The following is a 15,387-nucleotide window of genomic DNA, read 5'->3' as shown; positions in this document are numbered from 1 at the left end:
CACTCGGGCGACTTTGAAACGAAAACATAAACCAGGGTGCGCTGCGCTCATCTGTCGACCGTTGCCATGTTAATATACCTAGAAATACTCTTCCCTTGAATTACTCTTCATTTCCGTCGGTCACACTTGACTCTTAATCACAAATAATTCTTATTTTCGTACTACTTTTGCTCTTCACTAGATATATATTCATCTGTATTGTATTATTGTGCAAAATTAGTAACTTTCAACTAAGTATCCCAAACTACGCACTATTCAGTAATAACGGAAATAAAGAATCCTTATTTTCTCATGTTTCCAGTCTACATTATAACACCACCTTACTACAGTATGATGTACGAAAATGAACTTTCAGAGGGAGGATTAGAGGCGGAGCCTCCTATAAATTGCTTGTTCTGGGACATAAAAAATTACAAAACGCATACTAAAATATTTTTTTGCTGTACTAGGTTGCCACACAAGGGAATACGTATATTCTTGAAATATGAACTTCTTTTGCAGAAAATGCATTCTTACTGCCTTACAAATTGTTCTATAAGGGAGGAATTGCATTATAAAAAGTGCAGATTTACTTTAGGAGACCCGAGCATAAAAGACGAATGAACATAAAAACACAAATCAACTTGCTAGCTGGCCACTAAAGAGCACGAATACTATTTAACCGGGTCATGGCAGGAGCGCAGCCGCAGAGCTCGATTGGCAAGGAGGGGGGTGCGTTCGTGAGGAGCAGACGCGTCAATGATGGTGGGTATACACATAAAGGATAGTGGAAAAACACTTTATATGGTATAATAACTCATGGCTTGGGTGTAGGACAACTTTGCGACACTTCTATGATCGGTTTGTACACTGTCCTCACGTAGCATTTCACTTCAGGTCTTCCTTACGGATTAGCATGTGGTAAAGAACACACTCTCCGTTTCGTGTTTCTACTTACGTAAGATCCCAATATATTTTCATTACTTATACAATCCTATTATGAAATCAAGTTACATATTTCTTCTGTGGATTTTCCAAATTCATGCAATAGGAAGACTACTCTTGTTATTAAGAGAAGGACATCTAAGAAAAATTCTTTACCAATTCACAACCATTATATTATGTCTAGTAGAAAAATTTTGAAAACATGTAATTCTTCAAGTAACATAAGCTTTTAAAGAAAAAACGTATTGATGATGGCTATTTGCGCATGATTTGCACTTGGATGCAATTATTTACATACTTCCTTTCCAATTATCAGGAAATTAATTGTCGAATTACGATTCCCATGGTATGTGTAAAGGCTAGTTATTGTAATTCTTAACAAAATGTGAAATTGTGTTTTCTTTATCATTTAACTATTATTAATATGTTCTTTTGTTGTAAATTCTAGGTTGACGTATATTTGACAGAGGATTTTGAATCATCATAATCTGTACCAATGCCTGGGTGAGTTCATTTGAAATACTTCTGCATGATTTAAACTTTTATAAATAAAAGTTGCTTTAAATTACTCACGTAGAAATGTTTTTTACTCAATATTTTCCCCAATATTTCGAGTGTGACACTTGGACACTTATTCTCATGGTCTTTTTTTACAGTATGATTTTCACAATGTATTTTTGTGGCTCGGGGATTGGGATGGTATTATTACCAATTATATTAAGAAAATAAAATCAGCATGAAATCTTCGTTACATATATATTGGTTGGTACAGTATACAATGAATTTACATTAATTAAAATTTAAGGTTTGTATATGGTTACAAAAAATACAAAATAGTGTGACCTGGCCACATTGTGCATACGGTGATTTAAATTAATTGTCTGTTGAGAGATTATCACGACTTTCTAACTAAGAAAAAAACACCAGAAGAAAAGCCTGTAAACTCCAATATGAAAAAGAGTATTTGCAAATAATGCAATCATATTAAGATACATACATACATGTGTTGTGATTTATTAAGACATTGGTATGGAGCGTGGCGCTGTACGGATCAGAGACGTAGACATTGAGAAGAGCTGAAATATCCAAGCTGGAAGCATTTGAAATGTGGTGTTGGCGCAGAATGCTGCGCATATCATGGACCGAAAGGAAAAGGAATGAAGACGTACTAAAGGAAGCTTATGAAGGGCGACAGATCATGCAAATAACAGGGAAAAGAAGAAAGAGCATGCTTGGCCATCTTATTCAGCACTCCGATTGGATCACTGTGTTGATAGAGGGAAAGGCAGAAGGAAAACCAGGAAGAGGAAGACCAAGGATAGAATATCTAGATGCATTTACAAAGAAGAGACTGTATCAAAATATAAAACAGCTCTCCCAACGGAGAAAAGTTTTAAAATTTCCATATTGCCCACCAAACTGTGGTTGAGGTGAACACGAAGAAGACATATGTTGTTATATAGTAAAATAATAAGAGAATCTATAACATTTTGGAAAAGATACAACATAAATTACCACTGTTGGAACTCAAAAGTGCAATGTGGGGATAGTGTGAAAAAAGACTCAAGTTATTGTGTGCCTCTGAGAATGAGTGTTGAAGTGTCACATTCGAAATATTTGAAAAAAAAAAAAAAAAAAAGACCCAGGAATATATCTAAGTGAGTACTTTGAGGTATTACAATGTACTCCGTACTCTTGATAAATAAATACAATTTATGTTAGCATAGAGTTACTTTCAGTAACTTAGATATAAACGTTGTTACGTTGTATTCGGAACATTTTTTTTTAATCATTTCGATTATGTTTGGCATCTATGTTAATGTCTTCTACTTTCTGCTAAATTAGTTGGTGTGGGTTGGTTTGTGCCTTCCTGTGGAGTGTTTAAAGTAAGAAAGTTTGTATATCTAAGTTACCTATTATGTATCGTAGACAGGGTTGCCTGGTTTAAAAAAAAAACTGGTTTAAACAAACAAACAAAAAAAAAAAAAAAAAAACGAAAATGCTTTAAATCGTGTGAATTTCATGGTGACGTTTCCACATATCAAACCATCCGCATTACGTTTATCTACTTTTCACCTTTTAATCAAGGGGTCCCGTGTTCAATTCTCGATCGGACCACAACCCATCTTTCAAGTGTAATCCAAGTAGCGATTTCTAGGTGTGCCTTTAAGCGAAAGTCTTCTCCGTGGTAACCTTGGTATTTCATAAGGATGTTAAGCCTAAACATACGAAATGAAACCAAATTATATATTTCTATTGAATCAATGCCTGTTGTTTTATAAAGAAGCAAGGTTGTTTAAATATATTGATAGAAATTGGAAAAATTTTTGAATTGCCTACGTAGCTTCCAACATCAACTTGGATTTGACTTTAATTTTATTGAATGATATCTACATACCAAATTTGTAATTTAATACCTCAGTTTTAGCGTAGTGATTATGATACGCTGACCCTAAAATTTTACATACAAATACATTTAAAGTAACAACAGGATTTTCCCAATGGCTAAGGCGGGAGTTTCCCGTTTATATATAATTCTGGTATAATGTTTTTACTTGTGTAACTGTTTATCTTTTTGTCCTTCTGAAATGACTCTTGACAATTATATTAACAAGTAGGCCTATGTAAAGATCAGTACAATGTATTTTTATCAGGAGTCCTTAGTGAGTGAGTCGGCAATCGCATTTGTGACCAATTAGTCCCGGTTCCGTGTCCAAATGGACAATTTCTCTTGGATGTAAGTCGAGAAGTGGTTTGGATTCCGCTTTAAGCTTATGTGACCCCTTCCAATATAACCTTGTTGTTGCATAATAACACCAAGGCGAAACAAACTCACTTCTGTTCATATCTAATGTAAATACATAGAGTAAATTATTTAAACCAAAAAACCTGGTTTAAACCAAAAAACTTGTTTTTTTCAATAAAAACCATGGCTTTTGCCAACCCTAATCGTAGAACTACAACTAGCATTTATTTTCTGTGGTTGACATCTTGAATTATGCCAATTTTCCGTTGTAGTCCACGAAGAGTTGGCTTTAGTCTTGTGATATTAAGGGTCTTCACTACAGCGAAATTAAACTATCGCTAATTTTAGAATTTTTTCTGTAATATCTTCAAAACTATCATTATTATTTAACTTCGTTTTGGAATACGCTATAAGGAAAATCAAAGATAGCAACCAGGGCTTACAGTTGAACGGTATTCACCAGGTTATGGCATATGCTGATGATGTAAATTTAACAGGAGATGATAGGAGAATAATAGAAAGAAATGCAGAGATCTTATTAAACGCTTGCAGGGACATGGGTTTAGAAGTAAATGCAGAGAAAACTAAATACATGGAAGTGCGTCGGGACCGGAATACAGCAAATTATGGATGCGTTAAAATACTAAATAATACTTTTGATAAAGTGGATACTTTCAAATATCTAGGATCAATATTAACAGAGGAAAATCATATTCACGGAGAAATTAAATGTCGACTAAAAGCAGGGAATTCGTGTTACTATTCGGTTCAAAATCTCTTGTTGTCGCGAATTCTGTCGAGGAATTTGAAACTTAAAATATACAAAACGATAATCATGCCTGTTGTTCTGTATGGCTGCGAAACATGGTCACTTACTCTGAGGGAAGAACATAGACTGAAAGTATTTGAGAACAAGATCCTGAGACGAATATTCGGACCCAAGAGGAACGGGAATGGGGAATGGCGGAAACTTCATAACGAGGAACTACATAATTTATATGGTTTACCCAACATTGTTAGGGTCGTCAAGTCTAGGAGGCTTAGATGGGCGGGTCATGTAGCTAGAATGGAAGAAAGTAGAGACGCTTTCAAAGTTTTGATTGGAAGACCAATCGGAAAACGACCATTAGGAAGACCTAGGCGCAGATGGGAGGACAATATTAAGATGGATCTCGCAGAGATTGGAATACAGAGTAGAAACTGGATGCAGTTAGCTAAGGATAGAAGTCAGTGGAGAGCTTTTGTGAACGCGGCATTGAACCTCCGGGTTCCATAGGCCATAGAGTTAGTTAGTTAGTTAATATCTTCAAAACAAATAAAATTATTCGAAAAGCAGAAACGCAGTGAACTAGACAATACGATTTTGCATGTGATACCGTTATTACAGCTCATCTATCTGCTTCTGATTTGGAATTGTAGATAGATTTAGCATTTTTTGCGGGTAAATAGTGGCATACCAAAAGCAGATAGGTGAATTGTGATCACATGCAATATCGTTTTGTCTAGTTCACCACGTTTCTGCTTTTCGAATATTTTTATTTGTTTTGAAGATATTACAGAAAAACTCTAAAATTAGCGGTAGTTTAATTTCGTTGTAGTGAAGACCCTTAACTTTAATCGCCGATGTTTCTGGCGTTCTAGACAAGAAGTCACTATGTTCTTATTCAAATAATTTCTAGTTTATTTACGTTGCGTGAATGATAAATGCTAAGACGACACAGAAACATTGTGTGCTCCTGAGACTACACACATTACTACAGTCTATTTGATATAACTTGTCCCATCTGACAGTTGCTTTCCTCTGGTTTTTCCTTCCTGCACGTGGTCATAACAATCAGGCAAGAAGAACTGTTTCTATGGCAACAGCATGTTTAGCCAATTATAGTGGCTCATTTCCTTCGTTCTGCAATGGTAAACATTCCACCCTTACCGTACGTTACCAATTTAAATATAAACAAATGCACATTGTTTTAGTCGGATGTAACTCGAGTAGTGGACCTGCTGGTTATTTTGAAAGCATTCTTTTTAGTTCTCTTTTGTGTCATTTAATTTTATAAAACTGATATTTACTTGCAGCGAACAATTTCGTATTTGTATACCCGACGCAAAACCTGGGAACACAGCATTGAGCACTATGTGCGCACAGAAAAAAAAAAAAAAAAAAAAAAAAAATTGTATCAATTGCAGTTTTAACTTTGTATCATAAGAATATGGTCGTACTCACCTAAGCACCCAAGTGGTGACGTTTCAACGACAATGTGTCGCCTTTATCAGTACAAGTTCTTAAGAAATCTAACATTGCTTGAAGATTTACATTATCGGTAACTTTCTGGTACTGTACAAACAATTTGAGGGTGAGCTCTCATTTTATTAACTATAAAAATACTTATTTACTGTAAGAAAAAACACTGGATGAATTAATGAAGTATGATTTCAAGTTTTCTTCGTTCTATATTTCTGCTTCATTCGCTTTGTCTCTCCACACCTATATCATCCAAGTAAGAGTAACCCAAGGATCCTTCTCTCCTCATCATGTACGCCATATATACGACAGGTATCCCAACACACCAAACACCTCACTGGCTACCTTCGCGGAGACACTGTGATCTTTGCCAATCATTTAAACATCAAATATTCCATTGTACATTCATGTCCAAAATGATTGTTGCATATCTATAACTGTCTTCTTGTAAGAATATAATTTGATAATGATTTTGCAGGGTACTTTTAATACTGATACTATGTGTATGATCGGGAAATATATATTTGTGGTAAATTTCATAGGAAAACAATTATAAATACCAAAATTAGAATGAGTAAAACAAAATGTTGCTAAATGGACAAGAAAGTTTTATTTTCGTTTTATTGTTCTTATTTATGCTCTTTTGATATGAAATTTGCCACATACATGTCTTTGCCGATTATACACGTACTAACATTATAAGAAATACCGGGAGAATTCGTTATCAAATTATATTCCTACAACAACATATTTATAGACATGCGACAATAATTTTGGACATGAGTGTACATATTTCCTACGGCTTCTGGAACAACTACACAGTTGGGAGAGAGTAGGAGATCAAGGTCAATCCAAAGTAGACAGCAGAAATGGACTTAACACGAAAACAACAAAACGATACAGACCATCTATTTCCATTTGGGATGCACACCGCTCCCAATCGTGCCTACAGCGAAATACCTTGGTATAAGCTAGACCGCAAACTCACTTCCTTTACGTATTTCCAAGGAATCGCTAAGAAATCAAGTCAGAGATACAAGGCATTCTTATCCCTACTTCTATTCCCGTCCCCCCTTCTCCAATAATATAAGACGGCACGCGAATGTAATCAGCAGTCGCCCAGTAATGCTATACGCCCATCTTGCGTGGCAGCATTCAAGAGTGCCACCTCAAGCAGTTACAAATCGTTCAAAACAGAACAGCTAAGACCATCACTGGACACTCCTTCGACACCAGTGTTGCCAAGAAGTTGTTACAGGAAGTCGCTAAATAGGAAATGAAATGACTCCAATTTTGGGTGAAAAGTCGCTAAAATATTTTTTTGTGGAATTTTGCCTCTGTTATATAAAAGATTAATATTTTAATCTTATGTTATAACAGACTTATTTTATATTATATATATGTATAAAAGATTAATATTTTATAAGATACGTGATCAGTTCAAGCTATAGTACTATCTACGCTACAAGAGCGTATATGAAAGACTCATATGTAGCTAACAATAATTTCACTTTTATATATTTTTACCTTTATGATCAATTTTGCTTCAACGAAATCAAAAATGAGTTTAGAAAAACGAACAGCATTAAAGGTCTAGAAAAAATCTTGCTTCACTTCTACTCACGCTTCTACAGATAATAAGATTGCTATCGGTAATATATTACTGTGCCTCTAAACGGGACCTCTGTAAACTAAAGGATATTAAAAGATGGAGTTGGTCCCCGTTAGAAAGTAAGAGAAAACAGGAATCAAAGTGGGAATATAGAAATAAGTGTTGTGTACTTTCCCAGCTCGTCAACACCTGTACTGATTCAAGAAGGAAAATAAATATATATCTGAACTGATTCCAGCTAATAGTACTTATTTTAGGACAAGTTGTTTGCAGCACAAAAGTCACTAGATTTGTAACTTCTAAGTCGCCAAATTGTTTCCACAATCACCAAAAAAGTCGCTAATCGGAAAAAATAATTTTTTTTCGCTATCCTGGAAGGCGAATCCACTAGATTTAGCGACTTTTCCCCGAAATTGGCAGCACTGTTCGACACGACTGGAGGACATTCACGAAGATCTAGAACTCTCATCCCTAGAGAATATCAGGATACAACGCTCAAACGACTCCTGGAGCAGAATCAAACGCTCCCTACATGCTTACATCTCAGCATCGGAACCGCAAACCAGCAAATCAATATACAGGATGTCCAAACCAACGGGACCAGAGTGAACCTAATAATCAGAGAGATTTAAAAATAATGCACTGCAGTTGCAGCTTTTACATACCAACGAGAATGTGAAACTGACTGTGCCAAAAACCACAAAGTTCATCATGAAGTGTAATTCATAATAATTATTACTTGCATTCACATTAGATTTTGTCTGGTCTAAGAGAGCACTTGCCAAAAAATCTCAGTCCCAAAAAAATGGTGGACAAAAACGTGCCCGTGGGTTTTCTCGTGCTACTCCCGTTTCCTCCCACATCATCATTCGCCCGTTCTTCCATCATCATTCAATTTGGCTTAGCGTAAAGGGAGGGCCGCGGTGATTCAGTGGTAGAGCGTTCATCTCTGGTGCATGGGGTCCAGGGTTCGATCCCAGCTCCCTCCAAGAAAGCTTTGTGGTGGACAAACACCGCGTGCGTGGGTTTTCTCGTTTTTCTCCCACTTTCTTCAATCCACCATTTCTCATCATTGCCTTCTTTAGCCTAGCCGGCATAACTGTGGGACGTAAAACTTAAAAGATTTCAATCCATTTCCTTAGCGTAAAGGGCATAATCATAGGCCCAGACATTAACTGAAAGATTTCATTTTATATATATATTGAAGCCATAGTGAACATGAACTAAATAATATATACAGCATTATCTTGTGTAATACTGTTAGTGTGTATGCACTTCTTTTACCTAGACACTAGAACTGTACATTTCGATAAGAAAACTTTTCAAAGTTGATCAAGATACCCTTTCGTTGTTCAAAAACGAACAAACTAAACATTTTTGCTTTTACATCGGAAAAAATCGTGGTAAATTCATTGCTATGCTATTCTTAAAAGAAAAAGAAAATTTAGTAGGATGGATGTGCACACGAATGTAATCCCAAAGTGTATTGCAAACATACCCAAACTTTCGTTAGAGTGTTTTCATTTTTTTTTTTTTTTTTTCGAAGTGTTGGAATAGGCAAGTACAGCGGCTCAGTGATAGGGTAATTACTCCGGTTGCGAAGGGTGTGTGGTTCGATTTCCGCCCATGTGAGTTGATTATGTACACTCATGTCCAAAATTATTGTCGCATATCTATAACTGTCTTCTTGTAGAAAAATAATTTGATAATGATTTTGCAGGGTACTTTTAATACTGATACTATGTGTATAATCGAGAAATGTAGATTTGTGGTAAATTTCATAGGAAAAGAATTATAAATACGAAAATTAGAACGAGTAAAACAAAATGTTGCTAAATGGACAAGAAAGTTTTATTGTTCTTATTTACTGCTCTTTTGAGATGAAATTTACCACATACATGTCTTTGCCGATTATACACATACCAACATTATAAGAAATACTGGGCGAGACAGCAATATATTTATAGACATGCGACAATCATTTTGGACATTATACATATATATATCTTATATTTGTTTTCTTCTATAACTCGGTCCTGTTATGCATTTTTTCTCTTTTGTATACCACAATCTACTTTAACCATGGATTTATGATATAACCGTAGGATGTTAAGCTAAATAGTTCAACCGGGATAATATCTTAATTCTTCCTTAAACTTTTCCCTGTAATACATCCCTTTCAGTGGATATACTTTCTTAGAAAAGAAAATGCATCAACATTTGCTTGAAAAGGTGCATTACATATTTCTTCTACTCGTATATTTCATAGTATAGCAGGCAAAGTTTTTTTTTTTTTTTTATGCTTTTAGGCTTAAATCATTCCCCTTCCCGCTGGTCTATTGACTAGCGCATGTGCCTTTGATACACAGTCTCTGGATCTATTCCCGATGGGAGAGCGTAAAAATGTAATTTCACAATCGTTCTGTTTTATTAATCATCTGCCTCTTTTAGCCTAAAGGGCATAATCGTAGGGCGTTAAACTGAAAAATGTCATTTCCTTTCATAAATATTGCACTAACCTCTGTGGCGTCGTCAGGATTTATTTCGCTCATACGTCGAAAAAAAAATATATATATATATAAACAGACATCAATGATTTTCTATTATTTCGTCATTTGAAGGATGAAAGTAGTTGCTGTCTTCCGAAAATGTATATCGAGAAATAAATACGTATAAAGGCCGCTACAGAGATGAGTACTTCATTTGTTTACTAAAAGACATCCTAGACTTGCTTCTTATTGCTTTTAGGCTGAGCAGGCACGTAGCCAAGATTTTATGAAGGGGGGGGGGTCCGTGACATGAAATACTGTGGTCATCACACCAAGGGCTCGATCATTCTAAACAATTTTACTGGAACATATATTGGTTCGTTTAGCCAGGATTTCTTAGCCGGAAGGGGGGGGGGGGAGGGCATGACATGAAATTCTGAAGGCCCAGGAGCTCGATCAATCTAAACTACTTTACTATCAACATATATTGGTTTGTGACGATATGTTGGTAAGTATTTTAATAAACTATGAAGAAATTTCGAGTAAAATAAAAAAAAAAAGTATTGAAAAAGATTATACAATATTTACATCTTTCCTCTGTTTATTCAAATATAACAATTTTCCTTTCATTATGACCTCAACTATTATAAAAAGTACATATTCACTATTATAAAAAGTACATACTCAATAATGTCTTGTAAAATATGTTGCAATATCTGCGTTCCTTTTTCTGTTGAATCAAATGTTAACAGAACTTTCATTCCACATTGTTTTTATTATTCCGTCAAGTACTGTCTGTTTCAAATGACAGGTTAAAGGAGCAGTAGAAAATTGTTTTTGAAAGAACATGTTTGATATTGCAAGGATACGATGACGAAAAATTTTTAATAAAAAATATCCACGCTATTACACAATGGCACTATGCTTTCGGAAGCTTGAAATCTCCCTGACTAGTAGCAGAAATTCTGAGAATTTCGCAACTTTTCTAGAAATTTTAAATTCCCTGACTCTTCCAGGATATATCGCTCACCTCGCAACCATGTATTGCAAGTAATACAAATTTCGTCATAAGAAAGAGTAAACAAAAGCTTCCTGTAGTGTATTTTTAACGCTGATCCTTCTTTTTCTCATTTCATTTTGTTTCATCCTTCCTTAATTTTTTTCATTTCTGGTCTCGAAGGGGGGGGGGAGGTCCGGACCCCCCTTCCCTTGGCTACGTGCCTGGGCTGAGTTTTGTGTTCAATGATCTAATGTACTGTTATGAGCGGAAGAATTTTAAAATGAAACTGAGTGACGTAGCGTTTGTGTGCATTGCTGTGTGCTAAGCGTGAAACTTTCGATAACTGTATGTGTTGCAATGGAGTAAATTAAATATCTGGTTCGTACGTTCCTTTACGATTCTCCGTGCTGCCCTCCAATGATAGCTGGATTACGGTATATGCTTCCGGCTAAAATAATTGTGAAAACATTCGGTAATAACTAAGTTGAGCGAATATTCTTGATAAAATGAGAGAGAAAAGAAAAAATAAATTTACTTACCCGTAAAATTTCCCTTGTTCTACAGGTGATTGCTTCACATCTCTTCTTGACACTTTCTTTCGTTAGCACACGTCGTTAGATTTTCATGTTTGTCTGAAATTCCACCAAAAACAACAGTTACTTCGAGATTATATTTCGTCATTATTTCCTTTAGATAAAGCTTTTATTGACTTATTTGATAAGACATATTCACTTAATTGATAAGACATACTAGCACGTTCTTACAGTAACATAGAGAAGCGAGATGATTATTTTTGATCAGAAAGAAAATATTATATCGTGGGTGGTTTAGTAGTGAACAAAATCGGATCGTGTTGTGTTTCTTTCTTATTTTGTTCGTTTAATGTATTCAACAATGTCATTTCCTTTCGAATTGGACGATTTAAGTCATAGTAGTTTATACGAGAGAAGACAGAAAAGTAATATTCATAAGATAAATAAGCCATTAATAAGTGAAAATATTCAGAAATTTCACAGTGAATATGTTTTGGTTAACGATTATGAGATGGTTGAGGGTGATATTCCGAAGCCGCCACTTCCTCCTAAACACAAAGGAAGTTCATCAGTGACACACACGTCTCCGAATGCAGCTCAACTTGCGAGGTATGGTGTCATTTGAATCAGGTTTCCATTTGTGCGAGGTGCTACCAGAAAATAAGTTTCTTTAGAGCGGTAAACACAAAGAAAACACTGTAATTTTGGAATGTGTATTGCCACAGATGCAGCACAGGTAACACCAGGGCCGGCTCTACCATATGTGCAACACGTGTATTTTTGCACGGGGCCGTAACTTTCGAAGAGGGACAAAATCTGTCATATTATTTAAAATAAATATTTCTTGTTGGGAAACAGACTTCGTGATGATAAAAATTTACTAAGCTGACCTTCTATTTGAATACTACATACATAAATCATGTTCAGATCGCATTACCTTAAGGTCACGTGGACAGTGCTAAAGCAAATGCTCAAACAAATCCCAGCATGAATTGCCTAATAGTTGTTAAATACAAGAACTCAGTTCTCGAACAGTAGCGAACACCTGTTCTATTCAGATAATTGTCACAGTTTTGATATGAAAACTAGGCATGTCTTTGTCGCAGACAATTTCCTTATCATTGAAGGAGAAAACATTTTTTATTTTTTTAACACACGTAGAAGGAAAATCAAGAAATAAAGATAAAATAGCTAGTTGCACTGGAATTGCAAACTGATATTTTGAGATTGAAGTTCGATATTGAATTCTATAAAAAGGATTACCATAATTCCTTTGCAGGTGTATTTGCTTTATCTTTCACTAACATAATGAATTATAATTTGAATAAAAAACAACAGACACAATGAGATTGTTTTTGTAGTGTTTAGACCTTTCTGAGTGCGAGTGCACTTCTTCTCCCCTTCTTTGTTCATAACGGGGTAGCATACTTAAAATCGTGGCTTTTAAAATTTGCTCTTTCTGGAGAAAGGTGGGATGGGCGGCAAATGATACCATTGCACTGAGCGGTAAATTGCCTAAGACTGGTCCTAGGTGACACTACTTTTCAACATATTTATAACCGGAATTCAGATGCTTGTCATACGTGGGATTAACTTATGCATTCCGATGTCGTAACAGTCAGCCAGTGTATGACAGTCGTATACGGTTGTTCATTACTATGAAAATGTCTTACCAGACAGGATGTAACAAGGCATGAAAACCGCTCGAAGCAAGATCCGCGCTATACAATGGGTGGTCAAACACTTTCCAGTGAAACTACTGCAGACGATCGGTTATATGGGCGATCATTATTATCCTTCGAGCGATTTTCGTGTCTTTTTACACCTCAAGAAATTCCTTTTCGGTAAGCATTTTACTAGCGTTTGAACAACTGCATACGGCTGTCATATACCGGTTCTACTCCCAGGTGGGGGGCGCAGTGGCTCAGTGGTAAAGCGTTCACCTCCGGTGCTTAGGGTCCCTGGTTCGATCCCAGCTCGCGCCGTGTGGACTTTGTGGTAGACAAAGACCGTGCTCGTGGGTTTTCATGGTGTTCTCCCGTTTCCTCCCACATTCTTCACTTCACTCATTTCTCATCATCACCGTCTCCTTTAGCCTAACCGGCATAACCGTGGGACGTTAAACTTAAAGATTTCATTTCATTTTTCTACTCCCAGGTGACAGACTTTTACGACATCGGAATACACATGTTGATCCTATGGTATAACAAGTATTTGAAATCTACTGGTGAATACATTGAAAAAATAGTGTTACTTGTGCTGTATCTATGGCAAGATATGTTTCAAGGTTATTGTCTTCTTTGTGTTTACCGCCGTGGAAACTTTCTCTCTGGACATGCCCGGAATTGTGTTTTTGTTTCTGTTATTTATGTATTTATTACAAAAACAATACAGCTGAAATAGCTGTATTTAGAGGCTCAGTGGTACATCGCTCACCTCTGGTACGTGGAGGCCCTGTTTGGTAGACAAATACCATGTTTTTTTTCTTTTTTTTAAGTTCCTGCAGTTTCCTCCAACTTCCTTGCTTCTTCATCACCGTCTCCCTTAGCCTCAGAGTATATAATCGTCAGACGTTAAATTGAAAGAAAGAAAAAAAAAGGTCTAGTTTCAGGTCTCATAGTTTGACCTTGTATGCTGACAGACGGTAAGAAACGGAAGAAGTCGGGAGAAAACCTGCAAGAACGATGTTACCTACCACAACTTTACCTTCTTGGGATCAAACTAATCATGTAAGAGACCTTCGCGTCAGAAGAGTGGGTTCTGCCATTGAGCTTCTGTGTCTCTCCTTCTTGAATCCACACGTATATGTTGAGCCTAATGGGATGAAAAAATACAAACATTTTCTTTTCAATGTATAAAAGTATGAAAATTTCGAAATAGGTCGTAAAACTGTTTTCATTTCCTCCTGGGATTAACGTTCTTCTTCTCACGCGAATGTAAAATTATCAAAATACGTACAATTTTTCAGGCATTTGTACTACGATATTATATTGTGCTGAAATTCACTATGTACGAGGCATGTAAAAGAAAGGTCGATTGGATGTTGTAAAGAGGAAAATAAAAGGAGAAAAATTGTATTGCTGATTCTATACAAGTACATACCTTAGCTGTTCATCTCCATAGAAATATTAAAACTTAAGCAGCCTTCCCGGTTGGTCTAGTGGCTACCGCTTTCGCCTTTGGGCACATGGTCCCAGGTTCGATTCCCAGTGGGTGAGCACCATAAATGTAATTTCACAGTCATTCTCTTTCATTAATAGTCTATCTCCTTTAGCCTAAAGGGCATAAAACAGTCGAACGTTAAAAAAATAATGCTTTACCTTTTTGGTAGAGTAGCACAAGCTTTCGTACACCTTCTGTGTAGAATTCTGTCGCCTGACACTTCAGTCTGACCAGAAGTGATATGTTAGAACTTTCGCTGCCATTAACCATCTTTTAGGTGAAGAAAAAAAGACACTAGGGACAGAGTTGTGGTTGCGTGAAAAGTTCTCGTCGTAATATTTGTGAATATTAATCTTAAGGATGTTTGCAGTTGAATTCGTAGTTAAAATAGAAAACTGGGTAAAAAAATTTTTGAACCTATTTACAATTTTAACCAAAAATTCTTTAATATTCGAAAGTTCTAATTTAAGGTACATTTTGTTACATAATACAGGAAATCTTTGCATGAAGAGGTTTCGAACAACGGAGATTTTTCTCTAACGTGTTTTCTTTCTTTTTCTTTTTTTTTCTAATTAAGGAGTTTGGTTCACCAAAACTCCTTTATATATTTACCCTATTTGTCCGTGAGTCCAGCAGATTAAAAAAGTCAATAATTACTAGTTGAATCACCACCTGATTT

General features: G+C 35.9%; 2 protein-coding genes across 5 annotated transcripts in view; one reads left to right on the top strand and one right to left on the bottom strand.

Moving 5' to 3' along the window:
- The window catches only part of LOC145684317 (ATP-binding cassette sub-family C member 5-like), a 247,495-nt gene extending 235,794 nt beyond the window's left edge, over window positions 1-11,701 (bottom strand). Inside the window, exon 1 of the mRNA XM_081756504.1 lies at window positions 11,553-11,701. The gene's annotated coding sequence lies outside the window, so the exon portion shown is untranslated. The remainder of the gene's footprint in view (window positions 1-11,552) is intronic.
- The window catches only part of stck (LIM zinc finger domain containing stck), a 43,636-nt gene that overhangs the window by 5,125 nt on the left and 23,124 nt on the right, over window positions 1-15,387 (top strand). For 3 of the 4 annotated variants that reach the window (XM_081756507.1, XM_081756508.1, XM_081756509.1), the window contains exon 2: window positions 1,373-1,428. In XM_081756507.1, coding sequence (XP_081612633.1) covers window positions 1,421-1,428 — 8 coding nt within the window. In that variant the 5' untranslated portion in view covers window positions 1,373-1,420. Of the gene's footprint in view, window positions 1-1,372; window positions 1,429-11,854; window positions 12,156-15,387 lie in introns of those variants that run through there. The other variant, XM_081756506.1, reaches the window with a different exon arrangement.

The sequence above is a fragment of the Thermobia domestica genome, chromosome 4 (assembly GCF_964235325.1).
Source record: "Thermobia domestica chromosome 4, izTheDome1.hap1.1, whole genome shotgun sequence".
Taxonomy (NCBI): Eukaryota; Metazoa; Arthropoda; class Insecta; order Zygentoma; family Lepismatidae; genus Thermobia; species Thermobia domestica.
The sequence above is the reverse complement of the archived record's forward strand: the minus strand, read 5'-3'. Positions and strand labels throughout refer to the sequence as shown.